The sequence below is a fragment of the Cydia fagiglandana genome, chromosome Z (genome assembly GCF_963556715.1).
Source record: "Cydia fagiglandana chromosome Z, ilCydFagi1.1, whole genome shotgun sequence".
Taxonomy (NCBI): domain Eukaryota; kingdom Metazoa; phylum Arthropoda; class Insecta; order Lepidoptera; family Tortricidae; genus Cydia; species Cydia fagiglandana.
In genome coordinates this window covers 40,862,590-40,876,263 of record NC_085959.1, presented here as the reverse complement: position 1 = coordinate 40,876,263, position 13,674 = coordinate 40,862,590, and the positions used below count along the sequence as shown (strand labels likewise).

The following is a 13,674-nucleotide window of genomic DNA, read 5'->3' as shown; positions in this document are numbered from 1 at the left end:
TGATTGATTCATCTTTCAGAGGAGATATTTAAACCAAATTTAAACTCTTTTACAATTTTGGTAGCTTATTTTACCAAAACGCTATTTGAACTTCCATATTTCAGTATATATTTGTCAAAGGCTTTTATTACAGTAATAATAAAATATCCATAACATTTCCATAGCAGCAGATTTCATCTACTTTAAAATTCCTTCCACGTCTGCGCATGGGTTTGGCAATCATGTCATGTCGTAACGTACATGGCTACACTGCCAACAGGGCACCTTCGCTCCGATCGATGGCTCTCTGTCAACAATGTACTTTCTTCTGAAATATTTATGAAATAACCCAACATACGTACTAATTACTTCTATAACGCTAGAAATAAGCGTTGAATACGTATTTATGTCGCTTCGTTTCAAAGTTGATAGTGAAAGGTGACAAGTGAAAGTGCGGTGCATGTCAGAGAGTGACTGGTATTGTTGTAGCTAGCATATGCGTGCGGATTCCTGGCGAATGTTACGTAATTAAAGGGCCATGTCGTGGGCCAAGAAGCCGGGAGGGCCGCCCGGAGAGCAGGCGGCCTTCAACCCTCAGGTGAGTCCCATATACCGAGGTATACGTGTCCGCAGTTCCCACTGAAAACAGTTTTGTTATGGCCGCGTATAATAAGTTTTTTCACATGTTATAATCTATAATTACGTGTTTATGCTTCCTTTGGGTATATTACGCGTTCATAATCATTTTATACTCGTTTATAGCGAGTTTCGCATAATACTAACCCAATATTTTTGCAATACTAACCTGTTGTATCATCTGATGACGACGCAATATTTCTAAGCAGTAAGGCTTAGGGTAGCTTTTACATAATTAATTCTTCCTGTATTTGTGTGGGAGTATACCTTGTAACGTTTTAAACATCTTTTTATCTTGTACTTCATTCATTCATTCATTTTCTGTTTGATGTATCATAGACTAAAGCTAGTACTCACAGTCCTGTAAAAACAGTAGGCAAACCATCTACCTGGTATCATCGTACTTTTGGCTATAATCTCAAAAGCAATGAAAATTGAATTTTATATGGACCTTTAAACAAAACATCATTTTCATTACTTCTGTGTATACAATACAAATACTCTTTATTGTGTATGTATATAATTTAGGCTTTGCTCTTTTTTATTAGCTCCTTCTGTATACTAAAGTTAACTACCTACCAGGCCACTGCTAGGGGGAAATAGTTGATATGGCTGAAAACCTAGTGGAGGGGAGGTGGGGCATATGTGTGTAATACTTGACTTCCTGTGGGGCTTACGCCATACATTTTGTATGGCGTAAGCTAAACAAATGAGTGAATCCATACTATTTTCTACAGGCAGTACTTCTTAGTAAAAAAATCAAAGCATAGGGATAATGACACAAAAAAGAAAATAAGTTAGGATACCATTTGATTCCTTTCATATCATCAAAAAAAAGATTGTATAGCAACTATGCACAATGCGACAAAAACGCAATTTTCTTATTTTGTCCATACTTCAAGATGGACTCTCATTCACATTCACTTATTGTTTTGTTAGGAGGGTTTTGCGAGTGAAATATGACTGTTGGACTTTGAATATCATTTCTGACTTTTGTATTGCTTTAAAGCAGCAGTCGGCAACCTTCGGCCCGCGGGCCGCATGCGGTTCGTGAACCTGTCACTTGCGGCCCGAGTGCCGCCTTGGCTTTTTGTATGTAATAGTGACAAACGACAATGTCTCATAAAGTCATAAATATTAACACAATACGGCCCACGTTATCTCCGTTAATTACTATGTGGCCCTTAGCTGCTAAAAGGTTGCCGACCGCTGCTTTAAAGCAATGGGTCCCATTAGTCCCATATAGACATTTTCATCCTAAAAACAAACTTGATTGATTGATACCATAAATGAAAATTTGTCATCTAGCCTATTCTCTGATGCATAAAAATTAGAGATGCAACGGATAGTTGTTTGGCCGGATACCGGATATCCGGACGGATCATCGGCCGAATATCTGGTATCCGGCCGCCGAATTTCGGTTTTTCAGGTGCGCATTCTGCAGGTTTGACCTGTTTCCTAGTGAACGTTCGCGCGGACTCATTTCTAGGTGCGAAATGAGTGCGCGTGCAAGTCAGTGGAATGATTAAATTGTTTTAAAATAATAAACAAGTACGATTATGACCGTGTCGGTTTCTTAAATCCAATTTGTTTACTCCGAAATCAAGCAATGCTACTATCCGGTATCCGGCCGAATAGTAGGTCACTACCCGGTATCCAGCCGGATAGTAAAATAATGACCGGATAGGCCGGATAACGGCTAGTAACCGGATATCCGGTGCATCTCTAATAAAAATACCCTTTGTAGCAGCATTCTAGTAAAATGCTTCTGAATATTATATGCTGGGCGAATCTTTTCATTGCTACTGCCATGCGGTCAAAGAACATGATTTCTGCGCTGCTTCCGTAGGGTCATTGTGCAGATTGTGCTAGATTTCGTCCGGATCTAGTTTTCGTCCACTTGACGTAATTTGAATATAAACCTTCATTGTTACACAAATTTTGACTTATTGCAATCCTTAATATCTAAACAATTTATCTATCTACATAAAAATTATATAACGCAAGTAGCAAACAAAAAAAAATGAAATGTATTATTTTCTAATCCGTCAAGTGGACGGAAAGTGACACTGGACGATAAACTGACACAATTACCCTATAATGTTATTATTCTTCTTCTTATGGCGAGGTTTCTTTTTTCATCATGCCTTGTTATATGTCTCCCATATTAGTAGTAATTTCTTACAAAATGGTTTACCAAATATTATCCTAGAATACCTTTAAACGTGCAATTCTTGTTTATTTAATATATATATCTAACGTTTTCGATGAAATTTGCTATACGGGGTTTTAGGGGGCGAAAAATCTAACTAGCTAGGTGTTATCTCTTATCTCGGGGAAAACGCGAATTTTTGAGTTTTTATGTTACGTTTTCCGAGCAAAGCTCGATCTCCCAGATATTGCTTATTATGCTAGATTGAGCACAACCGACCATGTCAATTCGTACAGTTAAGTGTAATTTTTTGTACATGTATTTATTTTTTTATACAATGAAAAAAAAGCCTTTAGGCATGTCCACACACTGCTGACGAGGAAATTGCCGCGCGAAGCAGTTCGGTCTGTGGAGACCTGCCTCGCCCAGACATTCCAGCCAGTCGCGAGTGCGATCATTGTGTTTTAGTAGGTTTGGTTACGAGACTTCATTATCACCATCATTCAAGGCGATATTCGTCTAGTATTGTAGAGTACTAGATAGGTAGGGTTGTTTACTAATACTAAACTTATATTATTTGTTACAGCAATTCAATAACCAACAAAACATGTATCCGGGCTACGCAGGGGCGCCACCACAACAGTGGCCTCAACAACCACAACAACAACAACAAATACCACAGCAACAACAGCCACAATATAAACAATACCCCTTCCAACCGGAGTACCCCAATGCCAACCAAATGTATCAGCAACCTTACAACCAGAACTACCCAGGCTACCAACCCCAACCTGGCTACCAATACTACCCAAACCAACCGAACCAGCCTCCGCAGGGCCACACAGATGCCTGGGAAGACAACTGGGACTGGGGATGGGATGAATCAGCCAAACAGGCCCAACTTGCTGCCCAAAACCAACCCCAAGCGTTCAACAATGCAAATGTCATAGAAGAAAGCTTTGCTTCAACCGATACTTGGAATTGGTCCATGGAAGACAAGAAAGAAGAGAAACCTGCTGAGACCCAAGAAGTTAAACCTGAACCACCCAAAGAGGATGTTAAGCTAAGCGATAAAGAGGTGGTTAAGGAAAGGCTGCCGAACTTAGCGCTTGGGAAAAGATTGAACTCTGACTTAACACCTCAGTGGTCCATTGAATCCCAAATGTCTCAGGAATCAAGCGATCCGCTCCACTCCGAAAGCACATATCGGAGCGAAAATCAATCTAGGAATTCTACGAAAAGTAGCCCGGGGCATAACGATACAACTAACTTCAATTTCCACGGGGAAGAGCTAATGCCCCCCATCGATTGGCCTACGCCGACTGTTGAAGAGATCGAGCGTAGGGACCGGAAATCTGACGAGCTCGCTTCTTCAATGCAAGAAATGAGCATCGCTAACGATGAGGCACAGGAGCGACATGAGGCGCCTTCGCCGTCAAGGTCCCCTGCCAGTATACCTCCTCCTCCCGTCTCAAACTTACCACTACCCCCTACTAACTTCCCGGCGTCAAGCCAGAACCCCTTTAAAAACACTGGCTCGTTCTCCCATAAAAGCACTCCTAGTAAATCCACCACGCCTAATCAACCTTTCCCAGGGATGACGGCCTTGAATTCGCCGGCAGCAGTCAACAAAGTCCAGCACAGAACCCCAGTAGGCTTTGGAGCGAACCTAGAGACGACTCCGGACAATTCTGAACGCCCAGACCAGCCTCAGGTGGCTTTCAGACCACTGCCAGTTAATCCACAGGTACCAGACAATTTGGAAGTCGCGCCGCAGAACGATAGGAACGAGTATTTGCAGACGGCGCATCTGTCGACTGGTGATTATGAGAATACTGACTTCAGTAGGGGCTTGCCGCCTCCACCGGGATTAAGGAGGATGGTTGTAGGCCAACAGGAGTCTAATGCAGACGAGCCCCCGCCAGGTTTAGCTCGCATGGTGCCTGGACAGCAGACGGAAGCAGACAACTCCTACAACCAACCGGACAACTACATGGATAGACACATAGATGGTCAGCCTACGGACGAGAATCCCCGCCCGTACCGCCAAGCCGACGGTCAACAGACCCCCGACTACTCCCAACCTCAAAGAACACGACCCATAGGCAGGATGGTTCCCGGCGAACCGAGCAACGACGAATACCCTCAATACCAAGCTGGTTACAACGAGCACAGAGTCGTAACAGGCGTGGACCATGATTACCCGAACGCCGGACCTTCTGATATACGAGAGCAGAACGTGGACGGTTCAGACTATTCGGAACCACCTAGGAACCCTTTCAATGTCCGCGGAAGCTCTAACGATGTATCCACCGATTATAATGGACCTCCTGAAGAGCAGCAACGGGAAGTCATGATGGAAGGCGAGAATCTTCAGGATCTAAGCGCCGTCGCGTCTTCTGATTTAACTTATACCAGAGAACACTTCGATGGCGCTGATACCAACGCAACAGATCCAGGAACGGACAGAAAGACCGACTTATCCGAGAACGACCATCCGGTGTCGAGCTCGCGACGTCAATCTATCAACAGGACGTCGGGAGAAGATTCAGAGCGAGATAGAATCAAATCAAGCCCAAGGAGGGACAGAAAACACAAGTCCTCGAGAGACAAGGACAGGGACGATGGGAGATACTCAAGAGACAGGAAGTATGATAGAGATGGGAGGCCCGTAAGGAGAGAGCGGGATGACAAGGATAGGAGGGAGAGGAGAGATGGGAGAGAAAGAGAGGCGAGTCCTGAGAGTAGGAAACATCGTCGCGGCACGAGGAGTCGTCGGTATGAGACGGAGGATACGGATTACTATAGCGACAGGGAAAGAGAACGCAGGTCAGTAAAATCGTTCTATTTACTCACACTTGTTTTGTATCATTGTATCATTTTTATATACTTGTGACTTGCAAAGTGCGTATGTGGTCTTCAAGTTTTTCAAACCGTTTTCGACCACTTCTTGATACTCAATTGGGTTGACATTTGGCATACTTAAGTAAAAACAGTGACAAAGTAGTATTATGATAACATATCGAGCTGATCTGATGATGTAGACTGTAGATGAAAAGGGATACAACGCAACTCGTTGATCTTAATGAAGAGTAGATAACTGTTTGAATAAAAATACAGTATGATGTGATAAAAACTGAGATTTATAGACCGCCATAGACGTCAGCTGACCCGCGCGGCCACATCCCAATATCAACCTTCGTGCATTGCTTATTAGGTTCAGGATGGCACGACAGACGTGACATCTTACTAATTTAATTATGATTTTGACCGACACCACATAAATTTGGTTGTAGACGTTACCGCGAAGGCTCGTACTCGTCCAAGCCTCCCCGCCCGGACGACTACCGTCGTTACGACGACCGCCATCGCTACAACACGATCGAGCGCGACCGTCGTTACGACGACGACGAGCGACGTCGCTACGGACGATACAGGGACATTGACCCCAACCGCAAATACGGGAGCTTGAGGAGAGACGAGGAGAGAAGAGGTTGGTACAGAGACTACATAGACACCGCATTATGCGTTTACAAAGAGCACCAGGTCACCACACGGGGCCACTTGCACCATTCCACTTACCCGGGGTTAACCGGTTAAACCTGGAGTTACCTTGGTTACCATTACAATTAGACACTGGGTTAACAGTTAAACCGCTTAACCCTGGATTAGTGGAATGGTGCAAGTCTGCCACATAGGCGAAATTTTACTTGTAAAATGCTACGATTCGAGCCGCACTACTGAGTTCTACACCAAAAATACTATAACATACCAGGTACAACCCTAAACCTCAATTTGTGTACATAATTATATTAGAAACCAAAACTAATTTTGGTTTTAGAGAAATACTTAGGATTATGAAAACACCAATTTATATCACAAAGCGGACCCGTAAAAATAATTTATTTAATTTAGAAATACTTATCTCACGCCTGGCACGTCCATATCTATCAGATTGCGTGTGAACACGATAAGAATATCGGCCGGTTATCTTAAATCAATTCAATACATATCCGATTTATCTAGGCTGGTACTGGCACTAGTAAAATCAAAGAATTAAATTTCCCTACCATTTCGTACAGTCGCCATCAGATATATCGGAGCGGCCGAGGTGCTCAAAAATATCTGAACACGCACTCTAGCGCCCTGACAATAGAGGCGTGTTCAGTGATTTGTGAGCGCCTTGGCCGCTCCGATATATCTGATGGCGACTGTACCTTGTCACAGTGACAATCAATATCGCGCCAATGAACAGTCAACGATAAAAATATGGTTGTAGACAACTTACTCAAAAATATTGCCCATAGTTCTTAATTCACTTACATAAGAGTTATGGGACATATTTTTGAAATGATTTGTACACCCATATTTTTACCGTTGACTGAACAGGCGATTCCTGTGCTGCTCTAGTTCATGCATGCTCCCTGTAGTTTTTATAATGGAAATCAAGCTTAGTAAATTAATATTTTTAGTATATTTATATATTTATTTTGCAGTCGTGACGTTTTCGGGTGACGTCAAAGACCCCGATATAAAAGGTATTTGTGAATGCATGCGTGTGATCGCATTAACACGTCAAAAATATCTATACATCGTTTAGTACATTGCGTTTTAAAGGTTCAGCATATGACGAATATTATTGTATACATATGGCAGTTTCCTATAGATAAATCAAATCAAACTGTTTCACATAGACCATTATTGCCGAGGCGGGGAATGGGGGCATTATGGCTGAGTATTAATTTTAAATAACTACACACATATTAAGCTTTCTATGATGTGCTCAGGAGCCGTATGTTACGACCGCCATTTGAACACACACTCGTGTGATGTTTTCATAAAAGGCTTGCTACACGGTCGCCGACAAGCCCCCAGACCGCGTGGCCTTGGCCGGTCCCGGACCGTGTAGACAGTTGTTACCAACAAAATTTGACCAAAACTGTCCAAGGACAGACCAAGGTCAGACGGTTAGAAGGCTTGTCGGCGACCGTGTAGCAAGCCTTTAAAACTGGCTGTTTTGTTGACTTTCAGTTGCAACCTACACTCGTGTCTTAATGACTCATTATGTAGCAGTCACATAAACTACTATTATTTGGATTTTTTTTTTGGGGGAGGGTGGGAAAATTATATTGTAGGAGCCGTTGGCAATACGGGTGCAATAGGTAAATATGTCACGTGTCAGTCATTTTTCCACATCGAGTTGTACATATCATAAGAAAATGCATAATTATTAACAAATGTCATGTTTGTAAAATTGTTAATTTCACAACATTAAATAATATTTCGTTGGGTGCTCTCACTACAATCTCCTAACTTTCAACATTAGTTTGTATGGAAACATTGATTGATCCATTTAAAAATTACGAATTTTTCAGAATTGGGATTTTTCATGTTATTTCTACACCGAATCACGAGCTCTTCCGATCCTAATAGGAGAAAAAATGGTCTCCATAAGGGTCGCCAAACTTCTTACTAGGACTACTGGATACTTATGTTAGGGCACTGACTGTACAGTGTACAGTCAGCGTCAAATACACAGCGAGGACCAAAGTGGCCAAATATATCGGAACACATCATCATTTATATAATAATATTATTTATATATATTATATATATATGTATGTTTTTGTTAGTGTATTTATTATGATTGTATTGTGTTCGTACAGGTACCTAATTGTATCATCTATACTACATGTTTTTGCACCGCCTACAACTTATCTGCTTTGCCTAAAGGTTGACTGGTAGAGAATGCCTTACGGCATTAAGTTCGCCTTTTGTACAGTGTATTTCATTATGTGCAATAAAGATTAAATAAATAAATATATGGCAACAAAAGTGTTACGATCTATTTGGCCACTTTAGGCGTCACTATATATTTTATGCTGTCTGTTCACCAGATTTTTACTTAATAAATATGGCAACAAGTCATTATACAGTCGCTATCAGATATATCGTAGCGGCCGAGGTACTCAATAATTTCTGAACAGGCTAGGGGCGTGATCCTTCTACCATATTCTGTAAAAACATCTTCATATTCTAATATCTGTATCTCTTTCAGGCGACCCGTACTCGTCTCCTTCCCGCGCGGAGTCCCGCGACGCGGGTCCCACCGACGACGAGTTGAACGATACGCTCGCGTCGACAGATTCCCGTCGTCGGTCTGACAGGGACCGAGAGCGGGACAGACATAGGCGTCGGCACCGTACTGATGCGTACTACGATGGTAAGGATAGTACAGTCGCCATCAGATATATCGGAGCGGCCAAGGTGTTCACAAATATCTGAGCACGCCTCTATTGTCAAGGCGTTAGAGTGCGTGTTCAGATATTGTGAAGACCTTGGCCGCTCCGATATATCTGATGGCGACTGTACAACAGGTCAAGTCAAAAGTATGGAAATAACGAAATCAACTGAAATAGATGTCATATACTAAAGAAAACCGGACAGCGAGGGTTCCGTACTATCTAATCTTTGTTGTTATAGCGGCAACAGAAATACATCATCTGTGAAAATTTCAACTGTAAATTTCAACTGTAAACTGTAAATTTCAACATAGCTATCACGGTTCATGAGATACAGCCTGGTGACAGACAGACGAACGGACAGACGGACAGCGGAGTCTTAATAATAGGGTCCCGTTTTTACCCGTTGGGTACGGAAAAATACCTTATTTCTTAGGGATCGGTAGACGCACGGCCTCAATTTTAAACATATAAAAATCAGTGATGGTGTCTTCCTGACAACTAATAATAAATTTTCTCAAAAATGGACGGCAAAGTCGACTTTGCCGTCTAAAAAATAGGTCGCGAAGCGCGTAGTTTATGGTCAGTCAAAAATTAAAAAGTTAAAAACATTGCAGTCTCGATTTTGGGACTGCAATGTTGCATACAAATTCCATTATTTGTCGAGTTCCAAACTTTTTAAAAGTTGAAATGGCCATATGAAATGAAGGCACAGGCCCATTAAACAGCCAAACAGATGATTAATACCGCGACTATTTAGCTGTCTCAAATAGGTTGGCGTATTTTCGGCAGAAAAATACACTTCTATTTTTTAATTAAAAAAATAAAAAGGCGGCAAGGGCTTTTTTCTGTGAAAATATATACGTAAGGAAGTTGCTTTTGTATAATATTTCTGTGATATTTATATTTCTTGCACCATTTTTGAGAAAAGCACTATATATGACTCGGCTGGAAGGCTACTTGCTGGCTTCGGATTCAATTAAACGGACTCCCAAGGTCGTCCGTTTAAAACGAATCCTCAGCCTGCAAGTAGCTACTTCCGAGCCTCGACAATAATGTACTATTTCATATCACTATAGGCTACGGCAGCGTATACTCAGACCCGTACGCGCTCCAACGCCAACAATACCAGTACTACGAGCACTTACGCCTCACCAACCCCACCCGCTACATGGAGATATACAAGCAAATCATGGCCGGGCAACCGCCGCCACCCCCGCCACCCGAATATCTGGCCGCGGCCAGCAAAATCACCGCTATGCAAGGTTAGTGTAAGCCTGCACTGTAAGCCTAGTATCCCCACTAGCTATATGGAAACCCCACCCGCTACATGGAGATATACAAGCAAATCATGGCCGGGCAGCCGCCGCCACCCCCGCCGCCCGAATATCTGGCCGCGGCCAGTAAAATCACCGCTATGCAAGGTTAGTGTAAGCCTAGTATCCCCACTAGCTGAATCTCGCCGCGGCCAGTAAAAATACTGTCTTGCAAGGTAAGATCACAGAAAACCTCGACTATAGTTCGTTTTTTTTAGCATTAGAAAGAACTTGCAAGAAGGTAAGCGATCTCTTATTTCAGTTACGCCCACATTAACGACCAGTACTCGAATGTTTTAAAAATATTTACGAAAACTAAGCTTTAGTGGTGTACCAGGGCTATTATAGTATACAGGGGGATTCAGGAGACGTGAGCAGGACTAACACTGCGCATTTCGTAAATTATAAGCAACTGTTTCGTATCAGTATCAGTGAGGTTAACGTAAATTTTCTAGTCTAGTTGAAAAAAAAAAAATATTAATTTATTTACGACATGCATGGTTACCCTAGAATTAGAATACTAAACTACCGATATTCTGTGTCAAATTGAATGTCATCATTGTCATCACGGTCTGGTTACTTTTGAAAACTCGTATCTCACTCAAGTTTGACAGTTTATTTTCTTCGTAATCAAAATGCTGTCATTACGGTTAAAGAGGTTTTAAGTTTATTCATTAGGTCTTGTCGGGTGACCATGATTGTAGAGAATTAAATTTGCCCCCACCAAAAAGTTAAAAAATAGGAAAAAGTGTGGTTGTTTCACCTAAATACGACGGTGATCGATCAATTATCAGTTACTGAGTGTGCAGGATTAGTCCTGCTCACGTCTCATGAATCACCCTGTATAATGGTGTAGAGTGCAACTCAGTTGTGTTGTTCGAATCGTGGCATTTTGCAAGTCCATAAACGTTTACTAAAGTTGATAAGCCGATAATAATCGTTTGTCCCTTTCCATTATCAATACGTCGGAAAGGGACAAACGATTATTATCGGCTTGTCAACTTTAGTAAACGTTTATGAATGAGGGGGTTAGACTAACCTACTAAGTTTTTTCAGGCTACGGCGCTCTCGGCTACGACAACAGAGGCGCAGAGGGCGGCAGCGTACATTCCGGCCGCTCGAGCGCCAACGGGCTGAAGGGAACTGACACGTAAGTGCATACGCTTAGAGTTGTATTTGGCTTGACACTTCACGCGCTTCGGGGACATTGTTGATCGCTGCAGTATCTTAGAGCGTTTTAAACGCGCGGGTTAAACGTCATTGTTGTCTTAAGGGAAAAACAACTCGGAAACAAGTTTTATCATAGTCAAGTAAATAAAGAAGATTCTGGAAGAAGTGCTCATACAACGCCAGGAGAATCGTCGGTGTTGTAGATACACTACATATTATTTTTACATTTTAGTTATTTGTATATGAAAATTGCCACCCTACAGATGTATTGCATAATTATTTTCCTTCGTATTTTCAAGGAAACGTATGAACGTGTCTTGCTATTTCAGTCAGTCTCGGAACAAAAAGTACTGAAGTTGACTGAAGTAGCATGACAAATACGAACGTTTCCGAGAAAAGACGATGGAAAACAACTATGCACTAGCTGTAACTTTGTTGATAAAAGAATAAAACCGTGTCTAAGTAATTTTGAACGTCTCACGTTCAACTAACTTCTGGGGCAGACTGTATTGTTTTACATTTAAATAAATATTAATAATATAACAACATTGTTTAAGACAAAAATGACGTAAATAAGCTTCAAATTGCTATAATTACATACAAACTAATAAAAAATTGCATTGGCAACGCGTTTATAGGTCTTTTCGAATTTAGTAAGCAATCAACATAAATCAAAAATATATCATACAACTAGAGTATAAGATTGACTAGTACAATAAACAAAGGAATACTAAGACTTGTACAGTTATGAAAAATGCTGGAGCAATATGTGACAACTGTACTAGTTGTCAGATATGGCTCATTGTCAAGTTGTCCCATTGTAATTACTGGATTTTCAAATGTTAGCGTAAGTTTATTCTATACCCCATCAACCAGTTTTAGATTTGGATGTATTTTGTACCAAAGAAAAGGACGCGCAGCACGACGAATTTCGTACATTGGCCCGCCTCGACGAATTTCGTACGCGCATATTGCAATCCCGCTCGTAAAGTGTCATTGACCGCCGTCATCATGGGCGTGACAGCAATATAATTCGGCAAGAGCGATAGGGACACTCGTAGGAAGAGGCGGTGATTCTTGGTGCTAAGCGTCCTTTCTTTAAATAATAAAAAAAATAAAATAAAATAATCTTTATTGCAACTTTGAGTAAGTTGTTACATAACATTGGTTCCTGGCTCTGAAAGTAGGTTTCCCTGTGTCTCAAGAGCCAGTTCCTTCCCATTTACAAGCGTAGGTAATGTTACAATGTTAGACATTTTACTTATATTACATATTCGATTATATTTTACTTTATTCTATACATTTTAGTATTCCTTTGTCTATGTAAATACAGGATTTTTTTATTTTGTGATTTTGAATCTGTATTGTGTTTTTGCAATAATCATATGCCTCAAGCATTTTAAAGGATATCTATCGCAAATTCCCGATGAAATCTAAACCTTGTCACCACCGATTACAGTTGCTTTTAAAATAACAGTTACCGCTTTGCGATAGTTATCCCAGGTCTCACACGACATACATTTCTCGCCGTACCATAGCCCGCACTGTTAACCGTTCGTGAACCTTATTACAAAAGGCATAAGGTCCACCGATGGACAGTTAAAAGTGTTGCTGTTTGCACCATCCCTCACTCGATAAGGGTCGCTTGCACATGAACACTTCGCTGGCCCAATATTACAGGGTTCTATGTTTCACTTTTATCGAACTGAAATTTGAACTTTGTCATAGAGACATTAAGTCGAATTTCAACTATCTTGAAAATGTAACATAGAACTTTGTAATATTGAGCCAGCGACTTGCAGAGTGATTTTCTAAAGTGATACAAAATAGTGATGGGACAGATGTAGTGCATTTATAATTGTTTCGTATTTTCACGAAAACGTACGAAAGTGTCTTGCTATTTCAGTCAGGCTCGGTACAAAAAGTAATGAGGATGACTGAAATGGTATGACAAATACGAACGTTTCCGAGAAAATACAATGGAAAACAATTGTGCACTACATCTGTAGTGGATTCTCTAAATTCACAATATAATCTGGTCCTTTATAAACTGCAATTTTTTAAACAAGTTTTTGTTTAATTTGCACGTGTGTGTGTGAATATTATCAGCTGTGGCAAACGCTTTTGTATCTCTTTAAAAATTCCACCCTGCATTGTAATAAACACGCATTTGTAGTAG

The 13,674-nt window shown here is 41.2% G+C and overlaps 1 protein-coding gene across 4 annotated transcripts in view; it reads left to right on the top strand.

The window, feature by feature from the left end:
* Positions 1 to 123: 123 nt before the first annotated feature.
* Positions 124 to 13,674, top strand: part of LOC134678385 (protein transport protein Sec16A) — a 57,446-nt gene continuing 43,895 nt past the window's right edge. For 2 of the 4 annotated variants that reach the window (XM_063536938.1, XM_063536940.1), the window contains exons 1-7: positions 124 to 577; positions 3,354 to 5,596; positions 6,064 to 6,260; positions 7,264 to 7,305; positions 8,826 to 8,990; positions 10,089 to 10,274; positions 11,382 to 11,475. In XM_063536938.1, coding sequence (XP_063393008.1) covers positions 518 to 577; positions 3,354 to 5,596; positions 6,064 to 6,260; positions 7,264 to 7,305; positions 8,826 to 8,990; positions 10,089 to 10,274; positions 11,382 to 11,475 — 2,987 coding nt within the window. In that variant the 5' untranslated portion in view covers positions 124 to 517. The remainder of the gene's footprint in view (positions 578 to 3,353; positions 5,597 to 6,063; positions 6,261 to 7,263; positions 7,306 to 8,825; positions 8,991 to 10,088; positions 10,275 to 11,381; positions 11,476 to 13,674) is intronic. The other 2 variants (XM_063536941.1, XM_063536939.1) reach the window with 2 other exon arrangements.